Here is a 16,004-nt window from a genome sequence, read left to right on the forward strand (position 1 = left end):
GGTGTGATGGTTTGATGAAGGGGTTGACATAATCAGAAGTGATGATCGATCAACGAGGAAGGGTGATATTTGATCGCGCTACTTAACTCGAGTGTGAGCCAGGAGGTACTTTTTGCGTATCGCGTTGCTTAGGTTTTCGTAGGAATATTGTTGTGGGTGATGATGATGGTTGGAAAGATGAAGCGCTGTAGGAGATAGCTGGTGAAGAAGAAGCGAGCGATGGGTCTCAGGTGCTCATTAAATGCAATCGCTCGAGCGAAGTGTGATTTGCAATTGTGATGTTGAAAGAGGGATACAATTTTCACCTACCTGCAGGCAACAATGAACCGCCAAGCCGCAAACTGCTTGTTGGAAGTAGAAGCCACGGATTCGACTCCGATCGTGTTTCGTGATGCTTCGCTCCTGCTTTCACTTGAAGATCAGCAGTCAACAGTGCGGCACAAGTCTATTGATCGGCGACTCTTTGTGCTTGGAACAAAATCTTGAATTTTCTAAACATCAAATGATAGGGTATCTAAATGCCATAATGACCACTAGGATCTTTTTCGTGAAATGTGGGTCTGTTGTGTGTATCTCACTCCAACAGCCATGCTTGGTGACTAAACTTTTTTACAATGTCTGCTTGCCTCTGGTCTCGATTGGAAGCAAGCAGAGGGCAACAAAGGCAGCAAAGAACAAGCCACCCGATGCATAGATGGGTGCGTTGGGGTTGGCGCTGGCTGCGTTGACCGCCACGATGGGCGCGCAAAGTCCGGCGAGACGGTTGAAGAAACTCGAAATACCAGTACCAGTGCCACGGTTGGGAGCGGGGAACACTTCGGGCTATCGGATGTCAATAATTGGGTTGACGTGTTATTGGATTGGACGAGACTTACTGTGTATGCATAGAGAACACCGTACATGATGTTTTGGAAGAAGGCTTCGAGAGAAGAGAAGGCGAGTTGGGTACCAGAGCTGGTGCTAGTTGTGAAGAGGAACAAGAACATGCCAGAAATGGCAGTTGCGATGGCCATCGTTCCCTTGCGTCCAATGTACTTCAGGTTGACAGTGTAACAGCCAAGGAAAGATCCAGGGACACCAACAATCGATGTGATTGCGTAGTTGCGGTAAGTGGTTGAAACAGAGTTGGAGCCACCACCACCGTTGTTGGCAAGATACTGAGGCAGGAAAGCGTTGAAGAGAGGGTAACCCATGCCAATAGTGGCCCATGCGAACCAGATCAGGCAGGTGGTGGCAGCAAGCTTCCAGCCGTGGAAGAGAGGAGCAATGCGCTGGGTAGAGAACTTGCCGGCAGCGCGCTTGACAATGTCGACAGTGCTGAGCTTGTGGTCCTCAGTCACATCAGGATCACCGCCAATCTGGTTCAGGATCTCTTCGGTCAACCACGTAGTAGTCTTGTTGTGAGCAGCAATACCCTGAACAACGCGGACAGCCTCGGCCTGGCGGCCACGAGAGAGCAGGAACTTGGGTGACTCGAACAGGTCAAAGAGGAAGAATCTGAAGATGAACATGCAGAATGTAATGGCACCCAAGGTAAGAACAAAGTAGCGCCAACCCCAGTTATCAGCCTTGGTGCAGACAACGGCATCAGCAGCGCAAGAGAAGTTAGGAATGTAAGCCCAGGCCAGAAGAGAGGAGATGAGCTGACCAACGGGCCACCAGATAGAGAGAAGGGTGAGCAGGTAGTTGGACTCGCCGGGCAAGAATTCGAGAAACAAGGCGCCGTCGACAGGGAGATTACCGCCAACACCAAGACCGATACAGGAGTAGAGAGCGCAAACACAGATCCAGCTGTCGGCACCACCAGCGGCAAGACCGAAGGTTCCAGCAAGGAACAGAGTCATGTTGAAAGCGTAGCGACGACCGATGATGTCTGAGATGATACCCCAGAAACTGGCACCAATGCAGAGACCCACAAACAGGGCAAGAGTGGTGTAGCGAACCTGGTTCGTGTCAACGCCGAACTCGGCGGCAATAGGGTCAAGGGTCAAGGCAACGCCCTGCAGCCAAAGGTTGTCTGCCATCCAGCCGAAGCCGCAGAGAGTGAAGAGCTTCCATTGATAGGTGCCCATTCCCATATCCTGGATAGCTTTGTTGATGACCTTGGACTTGCCTATTAATATTTAGCAAGTCAAGATACTGATGATTTGGGTGCAGATGGTGTTATTCAGGATGCAAGAAGCCTCATGATCAATATTATACGTACGGTCATAGGCAGTATTGTGCCCTTCAGTGGCAACATCAGAATCAACCTCAGCTCTCAGTGACTCAAGAGTGGTTGTTGATTTTTCAGAGTGCTGGATGTGTGATGACTTTTCTCCGATGGAGCTTGTAGAGTCATCGGCCTTGACATCGGTAAGATTGTCTTCAGCCTTTACCTCATTGGACTGGCGTCGCTCTGTTGCGATTGGTACGACGGCATGCATAAAGTCTCTATCGTCTTTGCCGAAGAATGTTCTCTTGAGGTAATCCATCTTTGCTATGGTGAGTGTGATGATACAAGCCTACGTGCGAGAATCTGTTGCAGGGGCAAGCCGTGGTAAAGTTGCGAAGGGTCGTCGGATATTATACAGAATCGCTTGGGCACAAGTATTCTTCGAGGTCAATGGCAAGCAATGCATGGGCAGTCGCTGCGTTAATGTTTCACTTCGAAATGTGTGACGGCGCAAGGGATGAGTTTCAGACTCAAGTGTCAGTAAAGTCAAGTCGCAGAGGGGTCGTGATTTCGGTTCGATGATGAAAGTCGCGAGGAAGAGTTGATGCTGCTGGAGTTGCTCGGGAGAAGATTGGATTCTCGAAGTTGCTTGGGTATGAGTCGTACAGAGGCGAGCACAAAGCTTGTCACCACGTGAAAATGGTAGGCGATGCTCGAATGTTGTTGAAGATGAGTTCTTTCCGAATTGCTTCCAAGATACTCTCGTAGGTAGCTGTAAAGGAGGTAAAGTTGATGGTCGGAGGGAGGGAAAAGAAGACTAGGTGACACCGGCTACAACGATGTTCTTATGCAGCGGATCGTTGGGTAGGATCCTCTTTCGCCCATGCGGCGATACGACGACGTCGTTGTCCTCAACTAGTAGCTAACACTGGGGATCGCCAAGAAAGGAGCATTTCGAGAGATTTGAACCAATCGTTGAGAAGTGCTTGACCAATACAAGGCCGAGTGAGACAAGCATAAGTGTGGATCAAGCATGTCGGCAGGCATCGCGTGACGGCGACGTGGTTTAAGATTCTTCCTTTGGTCGTCTTGGCGTTCGTCATCTCGGAGCGACTCTTGTTCGTTGCCTTTCCTGGATACTAAGTCCCCAGGCCTTGACACATCAAATGCCTGGGGCATTTTCTGGGGCTCCTCTACTAGTCGAATAGGGATCAATGTTCGACAGAAATTCCGCATCGTCCGAGCATATACCAATATCAATCGCATCTGTAGATGTTCAGGCTACGGTGAAACCTGATGGTGTTGGCTGGGATGGGTGGAGAACCTGAAGGGAAAAAAGCCACTGACCGCCAAACTTTTCGCCGAACGGGTTGGCTGTGCGGCTGGCTGACGGAACCGTGATGTTAATTGCGCCTCACGTGTCTGGCTAGGATATTAATTGTTTCCCATTCTGAAGCACTGATAGCTGCTTGTGGAGATTCAGTTGGTCTTAGGAGTATGAGAGGGTACTGTCATGGAGACGATGGCAAGCAGGCGATGCGCTGTGTTGAGCGTGTGTACCAGCCGCGTGGGGACCGGGGAGTAGGACATGGGCTCCACAGATGCGTGCGGTTGTATTGAGCAATCCTGTACACGATGGGCCGACGCCAGTAGGTATGGCACGGGGTCGACCGGCCTCCGAAGAAGCCGCTTAGACCTCGCAACGTGCCACCACTGTGTCATACCTATTTATCACACGCCCTTCGGTAGGGTCCTTCACACTTCCAACTTCCAAGCATCAAGATATGCATTACGTACCAGCTTCAAACGACTTCCGAGATCGTGAGGGGCATGCGAGGCTTCAAATCTGTCAGGAAATTACAGCGTTGCCCTGCGCTAGATAGTGAGAACCAGCGAGGTCGGGACGCGCCAATCTGTGCGATCAGCACCGCGGTAAAAGATGTCAGAAGAAGGGAAAGCAATCCTGTCGTACAGTGATGGCATCCACAGAGACCAACAGGTTCTTTGCAATGACACGGCATCGCAATGGACGAAGCACGACTGAGGCATTCTGTCCAGAAGTTTGGCGAAACACGGCAGGTCCATGCCTGCACTCGACTCCGTGGAGCGAACGCTCACTGGCATTTAATTGCGTAAGGGGCTTGAGCAATACCGTAGCTCGTGACTTTCATTGTGTCGAAAGACAACATCTAGAGAGTGCGTGATTTTGACAGAGACCGAGACGTATGGACGATACAAAATGATACTGCTGATTTTCTAGGTGGCGTTTGGATGTGACCTCGAAGTTGACATCCCAACGACTTTACGTCAAGCTCGTTGGTTACTAGGTAGGTAGTCAATTCCAGGCCCTGGTGCTTGCCTGCGTGTGCTCAGTTGTCGTTCTCTCTGCTTGATCCGGTTGACAGAGAATGCTTATCTATCTGTACACCGCAAGAGGTTGAAAGCTCTGGCCTCAGCGACCACCGTGAATCATTGCCAAAGGCGATAGGTAATGTGTAGTCAAGTCAAACACTCCGGATTCGGCTCTAGCGACACATCTGAGAGCTCAACTGGCGGTTCGAAAGAAATCGAAGCGCATTCGAATAAGGCTCCGAGGATGCTGATCTGACATCTTAAGAGCAACTTAAGAACACCTGCTCCCTCGAGTGCGTCAATTCGAAGACGCTTGTAAAGATAAGAGCATGAATATGATCCGATAAGATACATTGTCCGCCTGCGTAGACTTGGCGATTGGCAAACAAGCTACAATGTCAGCTCATGGTGTTTAGGAGGTGAGGGACCACCAAGTCCAATCGAACTCCATAAAAACCATTTGACACTTACGGAGTAGTGGAACTTTAGACACAAATACAACGTCCTGTAGACTGACAGTATCCAAGTGCTACAAGCAAACTCGGATGTGGTACGTATATAATGCATTAGCATGTGAAAGCTCAGGGCTAAAGTGTAAGTACATCTTTAGTCTGAAACGACGTTTGATGGCGGCAACTTCAAATGTTGTTCACACGCACAAAATGACCCAAAGGATCGTTGAGATTACTGGACTGGCAAAACGAATTCGACGCCTAAGAGATTCGAACTCTTGCTCCCGAAGGAAATAGATTTCTAGTCTATCGCTATAACCACTCAGCCAAAGCGCCTGTAATTTCCTTGATTTTCTGTCTAGATAGTATATATATCACGTGACAGAGATAAACACGAGATGGCAGACAAGGAGGCATCGTGGACGTCCAGCTAGCACTCGGACGATATTCAAGCGCTCTCTCCTCAATACGATCTCTTCATAGAACTGTTTCTTGTCCGAAGGGAAGATTGCACGATGCTTTGGTATTGGATCTCCAAGTAGCTCTCAGTCGCGTAATGGGATCACTCAATGTACAGTCCAATCTGCTATCGATGGTCTACGGCTGTAGTGACTCATGCGTTACTAACAACATGAGAATAACTGTTTCCCATGTGATGCATCTTTTCATACGTCTGTAATGCCCCTCAAGATCAACTGCGCGCCTTCGTACACGCTTCAGACTGGCTCAAATACCACCTATGCCGGAACTGAAGGCATCGAAGCGGCCCTCATCGCCGCGGCACTCGACCAAGGATATATTGTAAACAGCCCTGATTGGGAAGGCCCCAAATCTGTGAGTCAGGTGGACTGTTTTCATGTATTCTAGCTTACTCAGTGACACTAGGTATTCGTGGCTGGAATCGAGGCAGGTCAGGCAAGTCTCGACAGTATCCGTGCAGCATCGAAGTCTGGATCTCTAACAAGTATTTCGCCCTTCGCAAAAGTCCAGATGTGGGGATACAGCGGAGGGGCTTTCGCTTCTGCGTGGGCTGCAGAGCGTCAAGCATCCTATGCTTCCGAGATCCCCTTCGTTGCAATGGCTATTGGCGGTATCACTCCAAACGTTGTCAAGGTCTTCGACACCCTCAACAAGGGAACTTTTGCTGGTATCAGTGCCGCTGGATTCCTGGGGTTGGGCAATGCCTATACGGACTTCGATGCTTATGTTCAGTCAAGCTTGATTCCCGAGAGAGGCTGCTGCTTTCAACCAGGCTGGTTGTCAATGCTTCTATGCTGACGTGAAGACCTATGCTGGCCAGGATATCTACTCTTACTTCAAGCAGGGACAGGCAATCTTCGACACTAAGTACCGAAATGATTCTCTATAATTGCTTTGAACAGTAGCACTGACTTGTACATCTCCATAGACCCTATCGTCAACACAACCATTACCAACCGAGCCACCATGGGACGCCACGGTACCCCATCAATGCCTATCTTTGCTTACAAAGCTGTGGCCGGTGAGATCTCTCCTATTGCTGATACTGATGCGCTTGTGCAGCAGTTCTGCAATGCAGGGTGAGTAACTTGACTTTAAGAATAAGAAACGGCCCCTCACTGACGTTTTCCAGCGTCTCCGTCACATATGTCCGCGATCCATTCGGAGAGCACTTCACTCAGGCCGCCACTAGCACCGGCGACGTCCTCAACTTCCTCGCCGATAGATTTAATGGTGTTTCCATCTCAGGATGCAGCATTCGCAGCGAGTTTCTAGATGCCCTTGACCCGGGTGCTCCCGGAAGACTCGGTGTTTCTCTTACACAGGTCCTCTTGAACGCCTTGGGTTAGTTTTTGTCAACAGTGGACTCGAATATGTATGGAGGAGATGAGAAGTTGATGAGAGTGTCGATTACCGTATTCAGGATTGACGGGAACATGAAGAGTGGATCTCTTGTCTTTCGGCCAGGTAGACGTAGCTTTGTGTATATAGACTAGAGGCTGCCATCGCTTGGCCAATTGATAAAGGTTACCCATTCCGCAAACAGCCACCGCGACTCTGTTTCTGCCTTCTTCATACTGAGTTGATCGTGGATTTCCTAACTGATCAGCGTCACACAATAGTCTGTCTCATCGAGTGACTGTATCGTTTTGGGGAGCCTTTTTGTGCTGTATCATGGGGTCGTGCTGTCCTACCTTACGTTCCATACGCGTCGAGAGCTCTATGTTGCATGGTCGTAATTCCATTACAGAAGACTATCAGATGAGAATAATAATCTATTTCGGCGAGCAGCGCTTCATGCACCAATACCAGCATAGCTGGCCTATCTTCATTGGTCTAGTGGTCATGATTTCCGCTTGTCAAGAGAAATCTCGTCAAGCGCGGGAGACCAGGGTTCGATTCCCTGATGGAGAGAGATTCTTTTTAGTCATGAGCACTCCAGTTGCGAAAAGACCCGAGGAACCATTGGCAATAAATAACTGTGCGGTGGTTCTGTTTTGCATTTTATTTACAAGTAGCGTTTTCGTCTCACGGTGTCTTCGCACTCGTGTTTTTATGTCGTCAGGCTTGGCCAAGAATTTCTCCAAGCGACCTGATCGGCTCTCTTTCCAGTTCTTTTCTTGCCATCCGAATCTCGCCCGTCTCGAGAAACGATAGATTTTGGAGAACAAAGAAGCCAGAGTGTTAGTCCACCAATTGAGGGTGAAGATCATATCAAATATTTCTTTGTGTCAGCAAATCGAATCCGGTCAACAAAGGTAGACAAGTCGACTTTTTTTCCCTTTCCAAGTGACAAGGCATTCGATCATGAATTATTCCATTCGTGTTTAGTAAGCTTGTTGTTCGAATTTGCCTCCCAATCTTCTGCACCTGGTAATACTCCTACAAGATGACGAACGATCAAGCTTCGCCAACGTCAGACGACGAGTCCGAACATGACTCTGTCTCATCGGATATGTCGATGGAATCCTTCATCGATGCATCCCACTACGAGCTCAGTGACTTGACACAAGCAGAGATGAGCCAGTGGGCTATCGATCCGAATCTCTACTTACAAGGTGCTAGAACTGACCCAAAGAAGGCAATAACAAAGAAGGAGTACTGCAAGCGAATGTGCGCTATAGGAGTATCTGCCAACGTATTGGCCTTGGGGAAGGATCCTTATCCTCAGCTAAGAGTCGATGTTAGTTCAATGCCTGATATAGACGGGTTACAACAGCCCTGGGATGATACAGTGCCACGGTTTGGTCATAGCACAATTCTATGATACATCACACTGTCTCAATTGCTGGACTATGGATCCATAAATATCGATGACAGCAAGGACATGCCAGTATCGCCTCAGTTAAAAGTGGATCAAGTCACTGCGAGGACGGCTAGCAGAGACAGGACTTCGGTACAACATGTCGGAAATCATAACAACATTCATCCTATTGTCAGGCGAAGCAACTTCAAAGAGACATCTCCATGGGAGTACGAGTACCTAAAGCCTTCCCTAAGGATATTGTCAAAGATGCTAGAGATGGACAGTGTCTTGGAGACGTTCCATGCGCCTGGACGATCCATGACTCCAGTTCCAGGTACCAAGAAGCGACCAGGAAATGCCTACGTGTATACTCCTCGTCAACTCTCTGACCAGGAGAGAGCTGACATAGTCTTTGAGTTACGACAATTGTCAAACTTTGTGTATTTTGAGTGGCGTTCTGGTGATGATGGTCTAGGCGAGCCCCTTTGAGTTGAAACAACCAGGAATGAGACTTGGTAACATCACGTAAGTCATAGTTACTCAAAGTGTTGAGGGGCTTGATAACAGATTGCTAATTCCGAATCGGCAGGAGAGCGAGCAAGGTTGCGCTCAATACCGCAACCAGATATGTTCTCACAGACGGTCACGCGATACGCGCTAGTAGGTATAACAGCGAAGCCTCTGACGCGTCTTCACTCTTGCGCAACCAATTTATGTTCGCAGATCTTATTCTACACGAGTTGGGACACGCATACTGGTGAGCGATTCACACTTGGCAGTCCGACGAAAAGCACACTAAGTAGGACTCTGAACCCAGGTTGAACGTCATGATTATCAAGAACAACGATCGTCCGTTTTGTCGGGACGACTATATCTCAGAAGAGGGGCTTGTCATGCAAGCGGCAGTACATGTGAGTGAAGTCAGACTATCTAATCACCGCACCAGACTTCGACATATCCGTCATGTCAAGTAGCATTTATCGTGCAGCGGTTGAACGAAGAGGGGTTCTAGCCACTGATGGTATGGATTCGCTGACTTGCTTCGCGCGAAGGCTGGACTAGTTCTCTCGACCGAAATCGCAAATGTGTATGTCCCTACGAGGCCTTTTGGCCTGAAAGCGACGAGATGGCCAGAAAGCCAAAGCGCACAACATTGGGAGACTAGGTCAAGCTATGTCAAGACAGGCGGAAGATTTGACACTCACTATGTGGTCAGTATGGAGGTAGTATCTTGTGAAAGTGGTGTGAGAGTATGAGGCTGATACTAGACAGTATATTCGGCAATTTTTCACCGATACCTTTTGGGACGAAGAGTTGCCTAGGTGGGGACGCATTGCACTATCGAGTATCACAGCATTAGGGGTACGGAGAGAACTACCGCATTACTATCTCGAATATGACCCTGCAGAGAGTCCAGTCCCAAGGAAGAAACGTAACAGTTACGATGGCTTGGAGACGGATGATCTGATGCCAGGCACGAAGGAACATACTATTGTCTCTAGAGACTGGGATATAACCCTGGGCCCTCTGCAGGATTTTGATGGATGAGAAGTGGAATGTGTAGCGGGAAGCAGGGGAGAATTTTACGAGCCCGTAAGCCTTGCGTACTTCTTGGAAGGTCCACCAGAGCTATGCAATAGAGATATGCACCCAGGCAAAAGATCAAGTCTAGGATTCCACACGCACATGCGAAGCAGATCCAACAAAAGCCCTCGAAAGTTCCATCGTGGTGAGCAATTCTTTGTTCGCCGGAACCGGTAAACTGTTATCGGCGCAGGAGACGAATTTTGACAGCGTGATTTGAGCAAAGCCATAGTGACCGTGTCTGTAAATCTGCTCTACGCAGCCTCCGCAAATATGGCCTCCGAAGCCCCATTCGGTCCTTCGACCTTCGATCCCGAGTCCATAGATGAAGCCTTACGCGAGGCATGGCGCCGCAATCCATCCTTGACAGTACCGGATGAGAATGACATCGACGAGACGACTGCGACTTCAGCAAAGGAGTATTATCGACGATGGATCAGAATCCCGGTGTCTCCTGCAGTGATGGCGCTAGGAAAGAACCCATATCCTGGACTACGTGTGCGACGATATATTTCCGAGCTGAACAGATGGACACCTGCATACGACGACAGGTATCCTTGGATGAACAACAAGATATTACAATACGTCGGTGAGTACCGTGTAGCACTGTGAGTGGAGAGGCTGGTCAACTCATACCTCCTGTCTAGCACCCCAAGAGCTACTGCAATTGGGCTGTATTAACATAGAGCCCGGAGCCTCTATCGACGCAGATGTATCACCTCAGTTCAAAGTTGATACTGCGACATTAGCAATGGCGAGTAAGGATAGAAGTGTGTCCAGCAACATCGGTAGCAACGCAGGCATCCACCCATGCTTCCAGAGAAGCAATTGGAAAGACACAAGCGATGCCGAAATGGAGTTTCTGAAACCAGTCTTGCGAGTTGCAACACAGATGATGGCTATGGACAGCGTATTAGACGTGTGGTATGCTCTTGGACAGCCATTGCTTACACCGCCTCCAACAAGAATGTTGGTGGCTCAGAAGAAACCCTTCAGAGTGTTCTATACTGGTCAGTCGACACGGGAGCAGAGGGCCAAAACGGCGAGGGAATCAATGGGTCTACGCGATTTCGTGACGTTCCATTGGAAGGCCGAACCTGATGAGCCTGGCTCGACGTTGGCGGATGTTAACAAAAAGGGTCTTCGAGGCGGTACTACCACGTACGATAATGATGAGAAGAGCATGAATTTGAAGACTGGTGCTGATACTATATTACCAGGCATGCATGTGACATGACACTCGACATTGACCTCAAATACATCATCTGTAACCCGATGAATGCATTTAATGTTAGATCTCACCGGAGCCTTTCCAAACTCTCGCTAATGTTTTTCTAGGCCTCATACTACAACCCAGATGCTTCGGATCAATCGGCATCTCTGCGCACACAACTCCATCTGGCCACGGTACTGGTCCATGAATTGACGCACGCTTGGTTTGTATGACTCTCAACCACACAACGTAACACGATGGCCATACCTCCGGGCAGCACACAACATGCTGTCATCACAGTGAATGACGAATCAAGATGGTGCCAGCTGCACAGTCCATCCCACTTGGGAAAGAGCTCTGCTGACTTTTGTGTTGACACCTGTAGGAAAACGTCACGTCAGAGCACGGACAGATATATGTATTTCGTAACGACGACAGAATCGGAGAAGAAGGATATGCAGTGGAGACAGTCATTAGCAACGGTGTAATACTGGATGAACTTGCGGCAAACGTAAGCGTGTACACGATGCCATTTGGCATGTCGGCTAAGCGATGGCCTGGAATTCACAAGGATGGCAGTGGAACCACAAAAGCCACTGCATCGAAATATGGACTGAAGTTCAATACTGAATATGCAGTTCCCATGACAGTAAGTTTGAGAGGTCGGAATACTACAAGTTTACTTTCCTTCTGACTGCTCTTAGTACGTACTTCAATTCTTCCAGTCGTCCTTCTGGGACCAACGCACAATTCGATTTGGCTCAGGCGCTCTGAACAACTTTAGATCTGTTGGCGTGCGAATGACGGTGGATGAGGTGTACGATGAATCGGAAAGCCCGGCGGTCAAAAAGAAGTACGATTCGTCCGGTGTTTGGAAAGATGAGCCCGAGATTGATCCTGATGTCACCTTCCCAGACGAGGATGAAGGGATTATCTACATAGACAAGATCTTGGATCTCCTTGGTCAGCCGATCAAAGATGAGATGGACGAAGACGATGAATACGACGAAGACGAGGAGATGACCTGATGGAGTTACGTTGTGAAGAGCTGATAGGTTAGATGCAATGAATATTGTGTCCGGCTGATCGACGTGTGCAGACCCGTCAGTGCACCTCTTGTAGAGATCCACTCGTGTCTTCCTATTGGTGTCCGTTACAGTTGGACACGATTGTGTCCATGGTGATGTTGGCGGTTAGGGAGCAAAGGAGGAGAAGCTTGAGCGTTGGATGTTGACAATGACGTTGCGCGCCAAATTCGCGTTTGCCAAATCGCGTCACCCAGGTTGACCAATGTTTACATCGCCCATGGATGCACATATAATTGACCACTCATCTTGAAAACATCACTCTGCATCAACTCAACTCTCCAAACAAAGCAGTCATGGCATCCGAAGCACCCCTGAAACGCAAGCGCTCCGTCGAAGATCTGCCGCATGTCGAACCCAAACGAGTGCTTCGCCCACGATCCGCTCCCGAGATCATCATACCAGTCCAAGCAGCACCCATCATGAAAGCTCGCGTCAAGAAGACGATTGCAAAAAGGTCAACACCTGCTGCTGTCAGATCAACAGACTCCAGTCCCGGCTCGAATCTGCTCCTCCAGAAAGACAAGATCATCGAAGAACTACGACTTGAACTGGCCGAAGCAAACAGCAAGCTTGCAAAAGCAGAGAAGAAGCTGGCAGAGTCGGAGAAGGAGCTTGCTGCTATGAAGACATCTGCTGCGAAAGATACGCCTATTCAGCGCTGAAGCTTGAAGACTTGATCGATCATGAGATCAGCGCCATATCAACCTTGCATCATCACGACACCAATCCACCATGCCGTACTCGATCACAAGATGCAAGGCGAATGTATGAGGAAGTACTGGAGGACAACGCCGCATGTTTGGCCGGAGGTACGAAGAAGGCTGGACTGTCTTCCGCCGCGGATACGAGCATTCGATGACAAGGAGGAAGCTGGTATGAATTATGAACTTACGAACTACATGACAAAATCAACAAGTCATTCTTTCTATCTAATGTTCATGCACTCGGATGACGTCTCGCGGCGGTTTTGTGTGGAGCTTCGCGTACCCCTCAATCCCCAGCCACCCCATCTTGAGTCTCATCAAAGGTCGTGCCTTTCTTCTCAAACACATCATCTCCCTCCTCTAGCAAATCGGATTGTCACGTCATAAACATGGCTCCGAAAAGAGTAGCCACGAAAGGCCAATACTCGGCCATCGCCATCGACTCCGACGCCGACTCATCAGCCTCAGAAAGCACCACCCAAGCAGCCCCCCCAAAGGAAAGACCCTGTAAAAAAGGACAACCACCCCAGCGAACTGAGCAACCACGACAAAAGGCCCGACAGTAGCAAAACTATACAAAGACACCATCAAAGCCCTCAGTTCCTCCATCAAAGCACTAGACGCCAAAGCCCGCAAGATGAATCGCAATAGTCGCACAATCACCACCGATACATATGTAGATATGTCGCTTGATCATTAAGATCCTGTAAAAGAGTTGGAGTAGACTAACATGGCTCATTGTTACTTTCCACGCTCTCGAGAACACTTTAGCCGACGTCACTACATTCTTCTGACCCTATCCAAGACCCAAGTTCAATCGCTGCTGTCCGCACGTTTCTGCGCATGTATATCTCTGCCACAAGAGCCGCTAAAACGATAAGACGCAAGCTAATCTTTGCAAAACAGCCGTCACCAGTCTTAGATCGCGGTCACCAAAGTTTGAAGGGGAGGCTGAAGCCGATACATCGGTGATCTAAGCCCCGCACAATGATGGAATATTGAGTAATCAGATCTCCAGCTTGCTGTCCAAGAGGATAGTGTGAGTAACGGTCAACTGAGCTATCAGCCAACTTGATCCGTTGAGATAAAATGAACATACAGAGATCGAACTTGGAGAACTCCGAGACGGGAAATATCTTCACCACTACCGTGGATCCTGTTTGTAAACTTGTGCGGGTGTCCCCTGGAGCTCATTGACATGTGCAGCGTCCATTTCTACCGGACTCCTGGTCAATCCATACTTTCCAGGCGCCCAGACCTCTGAGGGTAGTGATGATGTCGTAGAATCAGACTCGTATATCTCAGCGTCCTTCGTTACCCCCATCTCGTCATTGGCCTGGGACGATGACTTTCTGAATCGTTGAAACCAAGCCCAGCACAGCCCGACGAGAACTATCAGAACTACAACCCCAACAACTATGCCTGCTAATACTCCTGAAGATAGATGACCAGAAGCGTCAACAGTGTTGTCTTTGCTCTCAGTTGGGGTAGAAGAGTTCCCCCTGGTCAAAGGTTTCAACTTTGAAGCCCAAGTTGTGTCCCAGGATGGTGCTTTGATCATCGGGGAGACTGAGCTAGAGTTGGCTGAGATGGTTGCCAAAGAAGCACCTGCCGAGTCTGGCCCTGGCGCTTGAGCGAGCATCAACTTGCCAGTCTGCCAGTTCTGTGCCATGAAAGCTCCTTGAAGAAATGCGCGACCGAGGTGATATCTACCATCAGAAGACTCATATGGCGAACACGGAAAATGTTGTGTTGGGTAATCCACGAGCGGCCATTCAAGAGTGAGATTCAATAGGGCGAACGGTAGATATATGGTGCTTTTCGATGAGCTGGTTTGGAAGCTGAAGGAGATATACGAGGGCGAAGTCATAATATTCTGGTATGACTCTGCTTCGATGTCCCAGATATAAAGACCAAGTGTCTCATTGAGTGTCACTGGCAGATGCTTCGTTATTGCTCGGCATGTCTCTCGAGGTAAATGGAGATATGGCACTCCTGGGTTGGGGTAGACATTTAGTATACCGCCTGCACCAGTCTGAAGGAGATCGGTCACTGGTAGTTGCTCGTCTGCGGAGAAAGGTGAGTTTCCACTAGCAACTCCTATCTCAATATCAGTCAGGGTGAAGGTGTCTGTGTCCGATATAAGTGGCTCGGTGAGACAACGCGACTTGTCGTATCCTCCGAGGACGAGACTTCCAGGGACCGCGACTGATGTTGAAGCCGAGCCTACGTGAAGGCTGTAGAAGTTCGATGGGATAGCGTCTTGTGCATATGCCAAGGGTAAAGTTGTGTTCAGCGACACATCACTCCCATTGACCGAGCGATAATCGACATGGTCTCCTGCACCATACAAGGAAAGAAACCCCGTATCTAGAGTGTACCATGGTCCAGACGATGGGAAGTTAACATTGATATTTTGGTCAATGGCATTGGCAGTGAAGTCGAGATATGGGTTGCCATCGCCAGGACCATCGAGAGTCACCCTATCGCTGATGTAACTTGCTTGACCTGACAAGTTCAACGGGGCCAGAGATGCGTCCCATGACGAGGCGTCGAATACGGTACTGTTCATCCAGGACCACGTACCTGCCAGTCCTGTCCAGAGATCTGATTGTGACTGTGGGCAAGCGCTGAGAGGGTCGGCACATGCGTCTTGGTGGACAAAAAGGTTGGCCCTCGTCAGAGACGGAAGAAGAGTGACGTTCTGAATATGACTGTCAGCAGATTATTTAGGAAGAGTCCGGCATGAAAATTACTCGCTGGGGCCAACTCGCAAGTAAGCTCAAAGCATTCCAAGGGCCATCAGGGCCCACAGCTTTGTCAAAATTGAGCGATCTTGGAACACTCGCATAGGCGGTCAGGTAGAACACGCTTGTGAGAAGGAGAGAAGCCATTTCAGCCTGGTGCAATTAGTCGGCCGACGGGAATCTTTCGCAAGTGAGTTGGAGAAAAAGCGACACAGGGGAAGCTAGAAGTAAGAGCTCGACAATTATAATCCATTCGAAAGCAATGCTCGGCGAGCTCAATAACCCGGCATATCGTTTCGATGCATACATTGTCGGATAAGCGCTGCAGCCATATGAGTTGGCAGCTGTGTTCCTGGTCTGGGCGCGTCAATGAAGTGTGTCGCTCGACGCGCCTTCTAAGCGCCTGGCTCCATGCCCATGCTTGAATCGGCGCGGATTCGCTGTTTGGCATGTCCTCATCGAATGTAAGCGCCGACAATATCT

At 49.2% G+C, this 16,004-nt stretch overlaps 7 protein-coding genes across 7 annotated transcripts; 5 read left to right on the forward strand and 2 right to left on the reverse strand.

Moving 5' to 3' along the window:
• Positions 1-609: 609 nt before the first annotated feature.
• On the reverse strand, positions 610-2,474 carry AUEXF2481DRAFT_46855 (uncharacterized protein; the record flags this gene model as incomplete). The annotated part of the gene is made up of 3 exons (XM_013488791.1): positions 610-822; positions 876-2,113; positions 2,207-2,474. 3 exons carry the CDS (start codon positions 2,472-2,474, stop codon positions 610-612), a joined length of 1,719 nt encoding a protein of 572 aa, XP_013344245.1.
• Positions 2,475-5,637: 3,163 nt separating this feature from the next.
• AUEXF2481DRAFT_29027 (uncharacterized protein) lies at positions 5,638-6,788 on the forward strand (the record flags this gene model as incomplete). Its single annotated transcript, XM_013488668.1, has 5 exons — positions 5,638-5,793; positions 5,845-6,215; positions 6,260-6,306; positions 6,368-6,518; positions 6,572-6,788. 5 exons carry the CDS (start codon positions 5,638-5,640, stop codon positions 6,786-6,788), a joined length of 942 nt encoding a protein of 313 aa, XP_013344122.1.
• A 1,593-nt stretch (positions 6,789-8,381) lies between these two features.
• Positions 8,382-9,888, forward strand: AUEXF2481DRAFT_677529 (uncharacterized protein). The gene is made up of 5 exons (XM_013488858.1): positions 8,382-8,710; positions 8,775-8,942; positions 9,003-9,096; positions 9,238-9,396; positions 9,458-9,888. Exons 1-5 carry the CDS (start codon positions 8,691-8,693, stop codon positions 9,731-9,733), a joined length of 717 nt encoding a protein of 238 aa, XP_013344312.1. The 5' UTR covers positions 8,382-8,690; the 3' UTR covers positions 9,734-9,888.
• A 553-nt stretch (positions 9,889-10,441) lies between these two features.
• Positions 10,442-11,186, forward strand: AUEXF2481DRAFT_677550 (uncharacterized protein). Its single transcript, XM_013488859.1, has 2 exons — positions 10,442-11,059; positions 11,108-11,186. Exon 1 carries the CDS (start codon positions 10,521-10,523, stop codon positions 11,004-11,006), a length of 486 nt encoding a protein of 161 aa, XP_013344313.1. The 5' UTR covers positions 10,442-10,520; the 3' UTR covers positions 11,007-11,059; positions 11,108-11,186.
• AUEXF2481DRAFT_39444 (uncharacterized protein) lies at positions 10,791-12,081 on the forward strand. Its single transcript, XM_013488737.1, has 4 exons — positions 10,791-11,059; positions 11,108-11,209; positions 11,368-11,631; positions 11,687-12,081. Exons 1-4 carry the CDS (start codon positions 11,003-11,005, stop codon positions 12,008-12,010), a joined length of 747 nt encoding a protein of 248 aa, XP_013344191.1. The 5' UTR covers positions 10,791-11,002; the 3' UTR covers positions 12,011-12,081.
• A 282-nt stretch (positions 12,082-12,363) lies between these two features.
• Positions 12,364-12,732, forward strand: AUEXF2481DRAFT_4569 (uncharacterized protein; the record flags this gene model as incomplete). Its single annotated transcript, XM_013488591.1, has 1 exon — positions 12,364-12,732. One exon carries the CDS (start codon positions 12,364-12,366, stop codon positions 12,730-12,732), a length of 369 nt encoding a protein of 122 aa, XP_013344045.1.
• An 807-nt stretch (positions 12,733-13,539) lies between these two features.
• On the reverse strand, positions 13,540-15,535 carry AUEXF2481DRAFT_677512 (uncharacterized protein). Its single transcript, XM_013488860.1, has 2 exons — position 15,535; positions 13,540-15,478 (listed from the first exon to the last, which is right to left on the reverse strand). Exon 2 carries the CDS (start codon positions 15,344-15,346, stop codon positions 13,919-13,921), a length of 1,428 nt encoding a protein of 475 aa, XP_013344314.1. The 5' UTR covers positions 15,347-15,478; position 15,535; the 3' UTR covers positions 13,540-13,918.
• Positions 15,536-16,004: the final 469 nt, after the last annotated feature.

This window comes from Aureobasidium subglaciale (genome assembly GCF_000721755.1).
Source record: "Aureobasidium subglaciale EXF-2481 unplaced genomic scaffold scaffold_9, whole genome shotgun sequence".
In the NCBI taxonomy this organism is placed as follows: Eukaryota; Fungi; Ascomycota; class Dothideomycetes; order Dothideales; family Saccotheciaceae; genus Aureobasidium; species Aureobasidium subglaciale.

What these genes read in the sequence shown, in the direction of transcription:
- AUEXF2481DRAFT_677550 (XM_013488859.1), top strand. Translation starts at nt 10,521, where the DNA reads ATGGCGAGTAAGGATAGAAGTGTGTCCAGCAACATCGGTAGCAACGCA.
- AUEXF2481DRAFT_677512 (XM_013488860.1), bottom strand. Translation starts at nt 15,346, where the DNA reads ATGAACAGTACCGTATTCGACGCCTCGTCATGGGACGCATCTCTGGCC.
- AUEXF2481DRAFT_39444 (XM_013488737.1), top strand. Translation starts at nt 11,003, where the DNA reads ATGACACTCGACATTGACCTCAAATACATCATCTGTAACCCGATGAAT. An exon ending in ACCCGATGAATGCATTTAAT is followed by an intron (nt 11,060 to 11,107) that starts GTTAGATCTCAC and finishes ATGTTTTTCTAG; the next exon opens with GCCTCATACTACAACCCAGA. An exon ending in AATTGACGCACGCTTGGTTT is followed by an intron (nt 11,210 to 11,367) that starts GTATGACTCTCA and finishes TGACACCTGTAG; the next exon opens with GAAAACGTCACGTCAGAGCA.
- AUEXF2481DRAFT_677529 (XM_013488858.1), top strand. Translation starts at nt 8,691, where the DNA reads ATGAGACTTGGTAACATCAC. An exon ending in ATGAGACTTGGTAACATCAC is followed by an intron (nt 8,711 to 8,774) that starts GTAAGTCATAGT and finishes CCGAATCGGCAG; the next exon opens with GAGAGCGAGCAAGGTTGCGC. An exon ending in GAGTTGGGACACGCATACTG is followed by an intron (nt 8,943 to 9,002) that starts GTGAGCGATTCA and finishes CTCTGAACCCAG; the next exon opens with GTTGAACGTCATGATTATCA.